Source organism: Sebastes umbrosus, chromosome 3 (assembly GCF_015220745.1).
Source record: "Sebastes umbrosus isolate fSebUmb1 chromosome 3, fSebUmb1.pri, whole genome shotgun sequence".
Taxonomy (NCBI): domain Eukaryota; kingdom Metazoa; phylum Chordata; class Actinopteri; order Perciformes; family Sebastidae; genus Sebastes; species Sebastes umbrosus.
In genome coordinates this window covers 8,042,088-8,052,500 of record NC_051271.1, presented here as the reverse complement: position 1 = coordinate 8,052,500, position 10,413 = coordinate 8,042,088, and the positions used below count along the sequence as shown (strand labels likewise).

The 10,413-nt window shown below is 39.4% G+C and overlaps 1 protein-coding gene across 2 annotated transcripts in view; it reads left to right on the top strand.

Annotated features, from left to right (window-relative positions):
- Positions 1-577: 577 nt before the first annotated feature.
- LOC119485577 (alpha-1,6-mannosylglycoprotein 6-beta-N-acetylglucosaminyltransferase B-like) overlaps positions 578-10,413 on the top strand; it is a 133,011-nt gene continuing 123,175 nt past the window's right edge. For both annotated transcript variants that reach the window (XM_037765252.1, XM_037765251.1), the window contains exons 1-2: positions 578-1,109; positions 8,698-8,810. In XM_037765252.1, the coding sequence (XP_037621180.1) occupies positions 1,042-1,109; positions 8,698-8,810 (181 nt within the window). In that variant the 5' untranslated portion in view covers positions 578-1,041. The remainder of the gene's footprint in view (positions 1,110-8,697; positions 8,811-10,413) is intronic.

The window sequence follows — 10,413 nt, the reverse complement described above, 5'->3', positions numbered from 1 at the left end:
TGGAAGACATTGTCACACAGACCCAGCTGAGTCTGTGCTGATTATGTGATCGTCTTTGGGTTCTTACTATCTTGTATGGTCAGAGAGGTCATTATATCCTGTGTAAGAGCGTATTGATGGGTCTCTTAGTGTGTTCTTTAAAGTTCCCTTTGTGTTCTGTGGTGTTGTTATACGGCTGCATATATATGTCGATTGTATGCTGTAGGTGTTGTGCAGCATTTGGAATTTGTTGGATCTCTTTGTGTTTTATTTGCATGTTTTTTTCTTATTTTATTTATTTATTTATTTATTTATTATTAGTTTTATTTGGAACAAATTGTCACACAGATCCAGCAGAGAGGAACTGTGCTCATAATGTATTGATGGGTCTTTAGCTGCTAAAATATTTTGACCTCATTTTGTCAAAAATGCCTTATTGATTGGCTGACAGATCACAACTCCATAAACTAATGATTAGTTTAGTTACATATCAGGATATTATTTTGAAAAGATCCACCGGATATGCAGTGCTATTCTAAAGCCAGCTTGTCTCCTGAGAAGTGAAGGAGTATAACGAGGCAACACGGCTGACTGTCCTCACTCGCGCTGGATCCACCGAGAAGTTAAACCGTCCAGGAAGCAGCAGCTCTCTTCTCCTCTCCTCTCCTCTCCTCTCCTCTCCGTGAGACAAACGACACACTTTTTACCCACATGTTTCACAACAACGCATTTTTTTGGGGCAAATAACACCTCGGATGTACAGAATGACTCCAACCTGCAGCGACTCCTTCACCTCAGACTCACAGACGGAATAATACTAATAACAACGCTTTAAAGGACATTAACACACACGAGGAAGAGGAGACTTGCTGAATGAAACTTTGCAGCTTTTATCTCCCGGAGGGATAAAGAAGCACTTTATGGATTCTGTGTTTCCTTTAAAATAAGAACCGAGTTGTGACTGCTGTGGAACCGCTGGATGCTGGATGGGACGCAGATGAAGATGTTGAAGTTCCAGGTCTGGAGGTTAGCAACGATGTCAGAGGTCGCTCGTTTTGTAAAATGATTACTGGCAGAACCGACGGTCAAATAATGGTCAGAAGATGTCTAGTGACGTTCAAACCGTTCAGGTAAGACACAAAGAGCTGGTTTCTTCTGTAGCTTAGCAGTGTGGTTGGTTAGTATTGATTAAAATGTGTTTTCTTCACTGCTTACACCATGGTGTTGTGTGTGTCACCTACACTCAGACATATGCATACACACACCAGATGTTTCTCTATCAGATTGAGATGCACATGGATACAGGTGTTTCTCCATTAGATGAAGATGCACATGGATACAGATGTTTCTCCATTAGATGAAGATGCACATGGATACAGATGTTTCTCCATTAGATGAAGATGCACATGGATACAGATGTTTCTCCATTAGATTAAGATGCACATGGATACAGATGTTTCTCCATTAGATGAAGATGCACATGGATAAAGGGACAGCTGTAAATCATGAACATGATGTATCTGTTTTTATGTTTTTTTATTTTTTACCACTCACAATGTTGTTTGAAGAAGTCTTTATAGATATTTAAATCAATATCCTCCTCACATACACTAACCATACACTTCCATGCAACACACACACACACACACACACACACACACACACACACACACAGACACACTTGTCTTTTTTGATATATTTACTGTATTGTTATTGTTGTTATTATATATATCTTGTCCTAATTGTTTTGTTATCACTATTATGTAGTCATTTTATTTCTTTATATTAATCTTGTCTCTAGGTGGAGGCTTCAGATAAGCCCAGTGTTTTTTTTTTGCCTCTTCCTGCACTGTATATTATTCATTTATTTTTTGTTATGTTGTATAGTCTTAAATTGTGCACAACAAATAAACAAATGAAAGAGCCATTGTAAGTAAGCATGTAGTACCAGTCAGGCGAGCTCTAACTTCTCCCTGCATGGATAGCTCCATTATCACTGTGTGGCTGCATGGGCTGAATCTGTTACACATGTTAACCACTTAAAACAGTTGATACTTTACAGTCCATTGAGCCATGCTGTGTCAGCATGCTTTGTTTCATTTGCCCTGATAGATAGGTATATAGAGCATAACGGCAGGCTTTGAGTTTCCTCTATTCCTCTTTTCTTAATTCTAGGAGTTGGAGATTGTGGTACAAAAAGCTAGCAGATCTCCTCCAGTGGATTCACCTTTTACCCACTTTCCACCCGCTGCTAATACTGCTGGATTGTCTAAACAATCTCTCTAGTGGGCCGAGGCAATGATGCAGCCATGTGATGGTTTGCGTTCATGCTGCACTGAATTACTACCCCTGCTGTCTCCTCAGTAGATGAAGCACTTATTCAAACACACCCAATTAAGTAGCTCTGTGACAAAAGCTACTCTAGCCTTGACAACACAGGCAATGAGAGCTTGTCACAACATGTGATTTGTGTGTGTCATGCTCAAAATTAAAACAGATCTGATTTTATTTTTGATTTTATTTGATAAGGACGATGCAATTTAACATAGTTCCAATACAGGGCATGAAACTGATGTGCTGCACAGAGAGTTTATAGCTATTGCTGATTTTCAACTCTCGTCCTTTGTTGGGATTTTACATTAAACTATACAGCTTTCTATATGATAAAACCACAATACACTACAAATATGGAAATACAATACAAATACACCAATACACCTTGGTAATTTGCTATAAATGTAAACAGCTCTGTTTTACTTTTAGACAGCACTTAACTTTGTTGTAAAGGACTTTACTGTATATCTGGAATTAATTTGATTTCCTTTCGTAATGTTTTTGAAAGTTCAGATATTGGTTTTTCAGTTATTTTATATGAGCAGTAGATTATTTGGTGCCTTTATTGGATAGTTTTAACAGGAAAAAGACACAGGAGTGATAAAGTTGCCTGGCCAGACTTCAACTCTGGATATAGAGCACCAGTAGACAGATTTTCAGGCAATAAAAGTAGCAGGGTTCCAACGCATACTGGGAAACCTGGGAAACAGTTGACCAATTTCCCAGTCATGGAAAACACATGGAAGATGAGAGAATAAGTAAAATATCCTGGAAAATCTTGTGTTGTCCTAGAAAATTATTTCAATATTCTCCTATTTTCCTTTAGCTGAGAATGAAATACAGGCTATCTATCAGAGCTCCCCAAAACGGATAACGTTGCCATCTGAAAGAACATAATAATAAACATATTAACATTCAAATGGTAGTTTATGGACATGAGCAGGAGTTCTCAAACCTTTTGGGGCTAGGGACTCCTTATTTGGGAGAACATTTTCCGAAGACCCCTTCTTAACCGTAACACAGATTAAGCATATTTGTATTCTTAGATTTCATTGGAAATAATTGTGTAAACAGAAACACATTTCAATTTGAATCATTTTAAGATACAATGATCCTTTATTAGTCCCACAGCGGGGAAATTGGCAATATCATTGATTGTTAATTCCATTTATGTACCTTTTAAACAGGATGATTTTATTCAAATTGCATTTAGAGTCACCTGGACAGCATTTATATCCCACATTTCAATAATTGATCCTTAAAGCTTTCAGAAAGTGAAAAGTAGCAAGACTGGTATAGTCCTAATAAATCCAGATGTTTAAACTTACCAGTCTAAAGCTGACTTTCGGTAAGTGCTTCAAATAATGGACTTATTGATGTGTGTCACAATCGTATCAGAGTTTCCCAAAGCTAACGTGGGTGGGAGTAATGGACACAATATGCTTGTTTTATTGGTGCAAATGGTCCTCATCTATAGATTTGCACTTTTTAATGGTAAAGCACAATTTTGTAATTCATAGAAAATAATTTTGCGGACCCCCTAACAGAGTGCCACGGATCCTATTTTGAGAAACACTGAACAAGAGTATTTTCAACAGGCTTTTATGTCGTGGAAACGCTGTGAACACACCCCCATGTCACCTCACACGGTAGCACATACAGGTTGGATGACATTACAACTTAAGTATCTGAAACTCTGAATAATGTTAATTACATTATCCTTCAAATGTAAATATTAGTCACTGCTCGCTGGTTTTTATGATGATATTATTCTATGATCAATTTGTCATCATTTATAAGCACGTAAGAGATGATTTCACAGATAAGTTATAGCCATAGACGGCTCGTCTCTTAAATCAGACGTCCACAGAGGGGAACATGTTAGTGTATGACGTGATCCGTGTCTGTCGTATCAGATCATCACTGGAAAAAGTCCTGGAAAATGATCTCCTGAAAAGAGTGGGAACCCAGAGATATAGGTTTGTCCTGATTTTTAGGCAGGAGGAATATTAATTGAAACGTCTGATCTTAGGTGAGTTCAGGTGCCAGGAAAAAGTTTCTTGGAAAACACCACAATCTCCACCACACTTGGCAGAGCACTTCAAAAATCATCTACATGTTACCTCGAGGCAAAATCTGATAAGGCTATATGTGAGGAAGCCAATTAGCTGATAGCAGATCTCTCCTTCTGATCCAATTATAGGGAGCGGAGCATTTACTTTAAGCCTGTTAATTAAAGACTCGTCAAGCAGGACCGAGGCCTAATCCTCTCATATCACCCACCTAACGCCACTTTGGAAAACGGCTAAATGATAACAGAGGAAACGATCGCCCTAGGACAGCATCAGGCCAACTTCTGCACACCCACATGAGCTAGATATCTTCTTTTTTTCCACCTTCATTCTCTTTCTGCTGCTTTTTCCTGCACACATAAACACACACGGGCGTATTAATCCTTAGATCACAGAGAGAATAGATAGTGTATCAGAAAACTTCATGCTAAGCTGTAAAACCGGGCAATTTTGCTTCATGTCCTCTGTGTAACCCCTTTATCTTTCAAACCATTCAGTTTTCCTGAGAATGGAAAACAAATAGCTGAAATGTATAAACTCTTCTCCTAAAACAGCTCAGTATTTCTGATTTTCAGCTTCCACCTACTTGGCTTGCTGACCATATGGTAGTATAGTAAGTGCATAATCCACGCAGGTATAAGTATCTCTGGATCACGGCGTCCTATACATGAAAAATAATCCCTTCTCCGTACCGATTGTTTGGGATTGGATTCGCATCAGTTAATGTATTGCTGCTCTGTGGTCCTCCGACAGTGATTGAGCTATTCTAATTCATCCCGCAATATGCTTGGAACAGATGGGGGGGTAATGTTTTATTATTTCATAATATTACAGTATCCTGGGAGAGATAGAGAGGTAAATGAGGAACCAGAGTGAATGAGCATGTGCCAGGCCAGCTGCTTAGACGCTGGGACTTTGAAGTAAATACAGTATGATGATAATTTCCCCATGTTTTCAGTGTGTAAATCGATATGCTACAGTACATGCAAGGGGGAGCGGTTGTTGACATGCTGACACTTTGCTTTGAAGCTTGTTGGTCCAATTTAAATCACATTAAAGTGTTAATAATCAGTGTCCGCCACCAGCAAATGAAGTGTGTTATCAGAATTGGGCAGTCTAAAGTTCAACATGTATTCACTCTTGGCCTGTCAATCAATTAGAGTATTTAATGGTGATTAATCATGATTAATCATGATTAATCATGATTAATCATGATTAATTGCAAATTAATCACATTTTTTTACTGTTCAAAATGTACCTTGAAGGGAGATTTGTCAAGTATTTAATACTCTTATCAACATGGGAGTGGGTAAATATGCTTGCTTTAAGCAAATGTATGTATATATTCATTATTGGAAATCAATTGACAACACAAAACAATGACAGATATTGTCCAGAAACCCGTTATTTAACATCCTTAACGACAAGCTAGTCTTCACTCAAGCTTTAAACCCGAGCCCGCTACAACCTCTGAAAATCGATTGCGTTAATGGATCCATGAAATTGGTGGCGTTAAAACAAATTTGCATTTATGGCGTTAACTTTGACAGCCCTAATTCATACATAAATTACAGTTTGTCTTGTTACAAGTGTAATCTGTGCTGTAATTCATTTGATCCGGCTCAACATGTAATCTGATCACTTGGCTTCCAATATGGAAAATGAAGATAAATTACATATTTAACTGGAATGACTATAGCTGTAATCATGTTTGATGCAACCCATTAGATCAGAGCTGTGATGGTTCACCGTCGATATGTTCATGTGTACAAAAGTTACCCCTCAAACTGCCACATTGTCCTTGAAGGCGGCGTATTACGACTCAGGACAAGACACATGGGCTCTGTCTTGGAATATAAAGCCACCCGGGGAGCTTGCCAAGCCACCAACGCTCTATACTTAACAGATTATTCAACATCATCTTGAGCCCTTTGGGTCAATCAGATCACTCCGGCAAATGCTCTTTTAAGTGGCCATTCTTCGTCGCTGTTGATGGGAACTCATTTCTTACGGCATCATTAATATTAACAGTTTTTTTTTCAGAATTTTTGCGTGACTGGAGCTACTTACCATTCCAGGAAGTGCTGTCGGATTTCACACTGGGGCCGTGCATTCAAGCAAACAGCCCTTGCCTGCCTGGCTTTGAAGAGAAAGCAATAGTTATGAATAATGTATGCGTTTGTTATGTTAACATCGAATTTTTCCAACCTCTGATGCAGACGTTATGAGTTTAAAAGGTTACCTGTGCAAGGTTGGCCTTAAATTATGAAGTGAATTGTGATAATTATGCCACACCAGTTCCTTTTCTTCCTGCTGTTTCATCACGTTGCTACTGTACCATTGCTTGATACATTCATCATATGCTGCCTGGATATGATTAACTGCTTGTTTGTTATAGGAGCTCTATATATTATATCAAATTACAATGCATTTATGATGAGAACATTTAGGAAAACAGCTTCAGCTACTAAAATATGTAATATAAGCACTGGAGTGTGAGCTATTCTTTGTCACATATAAATCTGCCTTTGTGCTGCACTACTTATACGAAATCTTCCAAGAATGTTCTCTTGTGAGGTTTAGCAGCAGAGCAGCAAGCATTGTTAAAGTGGGACTTGTTAGTCGTGAAGGCTGACTGCTACTTTGTCCAGCAGATGAGAATCACAGACAGCTTTGCCTCTCCGGTTCCCCAAAGAGTCTTGGCATCATAAGATAACCTTTTGATCCACATACAGTGAACCGAGTAGCTTAACTAGGGCAGGATTTACACAGATACAAAAGACCTGATTTTCAGCTCTTTTAAGTCAAAGATGTGATTCTCTCATGGCTGTCTAACCAGGGAGAATCCACACGCAGAGTCTCATTTTATTTTCCCTTCGGAGGCACCGGAGCGTTTCGTATATCAGATCTGTGCCACAAAGTGGGCTAAAGAAGAAGTTTATGTTTCAAAGCAACATCTGCACCGCAGATCGCAGACCACATCCTGGTGGATTTTGAAATATGACCACAAGTGAGCAGTTTAAAGGTCCAATATGTAATATATATTTACTGTAATTGGTGGTTCACATTTTTTCAAGTCTATCCTAAAACAATACTGACATGCCCACAATGCACATTGGAAGAGTTATTGGTGGATGAAATAGTTCCTGCTGTCCATACTAGCTATGAGGAAGCCCACTTCATTTGGCTAACTCAGGCTGCTGAATCACTTACATTAGAATCGTATTAAAAAAGGATCTCCTTGGGGTCAGTATAGACAGGAGAAACTAATGCAGCAACCAATCCATCTTTTACTGTACATACTAAATGAGTATTTTTTTAAAGGCTAGTACATTTTTTAAAGATTTTTTGGGAGTTATTTTTGCCTTTTTTTGATACGAGAGACAGGAAATGGGTAGAGAGAGGGGACGAAATGCAATATTCACCTCCGTTTTTTTACGTTCTATGCGAGTGAAGGGGCGAAAAAACATTCGGTAGCAAAGCACATTCACTTGGAGTTAAACTTTGGTGAACTTTCAGCACTAATCAGCAGGCAATGGTCACTCTCCTGCATTCGCGCATGTGTGACTGTTCTGGAGAAGACTGTATTCCATAGCCCGTTTTTGTTGACCTAATTTTGTATTTTTCAGACACAAGAGGCGTGAGTGAGACCAGTTTTTGTGCTCAGAGACTTCAGTTGTCATTTGAACTATCTTTACACTCACACCTTAAATGCCTGAATGTTTTTAGCTGTCTTCTGTCCTCTTCTTGCCGTCCCCTCTGCGTGACTCTGACATCCATTTTGCCTGCACTTAGGGCCAAACTGCTCACCCTTACTTTGGCAGTTGTCCTAGATGTATGCCAACCGATGACATCAAAACCCTGAAATGTTTCAAATGCCCTTTGGCTTCAAGTTTCTAGCTTTCTATGTGTGATCGCTGCTCTATTTCTGCTCTGCCTTCTGGATGTGCTGCCTGCTGTTTCATGACTGCCTCTCTTCCTCCTTCTTCCTCATCTGCTCTCCTCTTCCCTCACCCCCTCCTCTTTGCATCTATATTTTCCCTCCCTCTTTTTTTTTCACTGCCAATCATTCTTTCCTGCAAACCTGTCTTCCATAATTGTCGGCTTGTTCATCTGCTATTTTTTCACTCTGTATCCACTCCTTTTTTCTGCATCTGAATATCTCACTATGCACCTCTCTCTCTCTTCTCATTTACATATTTCCCAAACTACTCACCCAAAACATCTATTTACCTGCCCTTCCCTATAAATATGTCTATCTATCTCGACTCCTTTTTTCATCAATTCCCTCTCTCCTCCCCCTGTGTTGCAGGATATTCGTGGTGGGAATCGGCTTCTTCAGCCTGTGCTTTCTAATGACCTCTCTGGGGGGGCAGTTCTCAGCCAAGAGACTGGGGGACTCCCCCTTCACCATTCGCACAGAAGGTACTGACATGTGCTGTATGAGTGAGAGAGTGCATTTGTGTGTTTGTGTGTAAACAGTTCCCTCACAGAGTTGAAATGCTTTAATGTCACTGCATATTGCTGAGCTATAACTCTTCGTGGACCTGCTGGCACTTCACTGCCATTTGCCACTTTGTCATAGCTTCACCGCCTGTCACTGGAAACATGAAATGGCCTGGAATAGTAGGATGAGGCGAAGAAATCATAAAGTAAATGTAAATGACATTGCAGAACCAATGTGACCGGTGAAACCTTCATAAGAAAACGCTGCTTTTTTTCTGTAGGTGTGGTCGAGTGGTGAGAGATAAATCAACGTGCTTGTAAAAAAAAAGATGGTGTGTGGGACATGGAGGTAGAGATGCCAGCCAGTAGCTTGGAAGTTATTGGTCTGATCCCCAGTAGTGACAGCAGGGCGGATGGCTAATATTACATCTGTGGGTTGGTTTCACCCTCACTGCTTTCAGGGATTCTGCACTGATGGCAGCAACAGTATATGCTGGGGCTGTGTGCATGAGACATGGGAGTGGGCAAATATGCTTGCTTTATGCAAACGTATGTATATATTTCTAATTGGAAACAATTAACAACACAAAACAATAACAAATATTGTCCAGAAACCCTCACAGGTACTGCATTTAGCCTTAAAAATATGCTCAAATCATAACATGGCAAACTGCAGCCCAACAGGCAACAACAGCTGTCAGTGTGTCAGTGTGCTGACTTGACTATGACTTGATCCAAACTGCATGTGATTATCATAAAGTGGGCATGTCTGTAAAGGGGAGACTCGTGGGTACCCATAGAACCCATTTTCATTCACATATCTTGAGGTTAGAGGTCAAGGGACCCCTTTGAAAATGGCCATGCCAGTTTTTCCTCGCCAAAATTTAGCCCAAATTTGGAGCGTTATTTAGCCTCCTTCCCGACAAGCTAGTATGACATTGTTGGCATCAATCGATTCCTTAGGTTTTTAGTTTCATTTGATACCAGTATCTTCACTCTAGCTTTAAAATGAGCCCGCTACAACTTAAAAATCGCAAGTTGTGTTAATGCATCAAAGAAATTAGTGGAGTTAAAATGAATTTGCATTAACGTGTTATTATCACATTAACTTTGACAGCCCGAATATATATATATATATTTATATATATATATGATGAAATATATATATGTATATATATTATGAAAATACATGTGAATATGTTTGGTGAAATGCTGTTTACTCAACCGAGAGTAATTATGCATAATATAAAGCAGAATTAATCCATTTAATGATGATAGACCAACAGCAAATATCACTCTACTTTTCTTGCACTTGCATCTTTGATGACTTTAGGAGGAACGATGTGCAATCCGGCCTAAAATGCATTTTACAGCTCCCCTGAATGCTCTCAGGAATCTCTGTAAGACTCTCCATCATATGGAAGTCCATTAAAACAAGCCTATATAACTTTAGCTGTAACCACAAGTGGAAATTACGGTATGATGACGCATCGAATTTCCCTTCATTTCCCGAGACTGTCGTGAGTCAGTGGTTGAGTACAGAACACTAACATTAGCCACTGGCAAGCACAAAAGACATTTT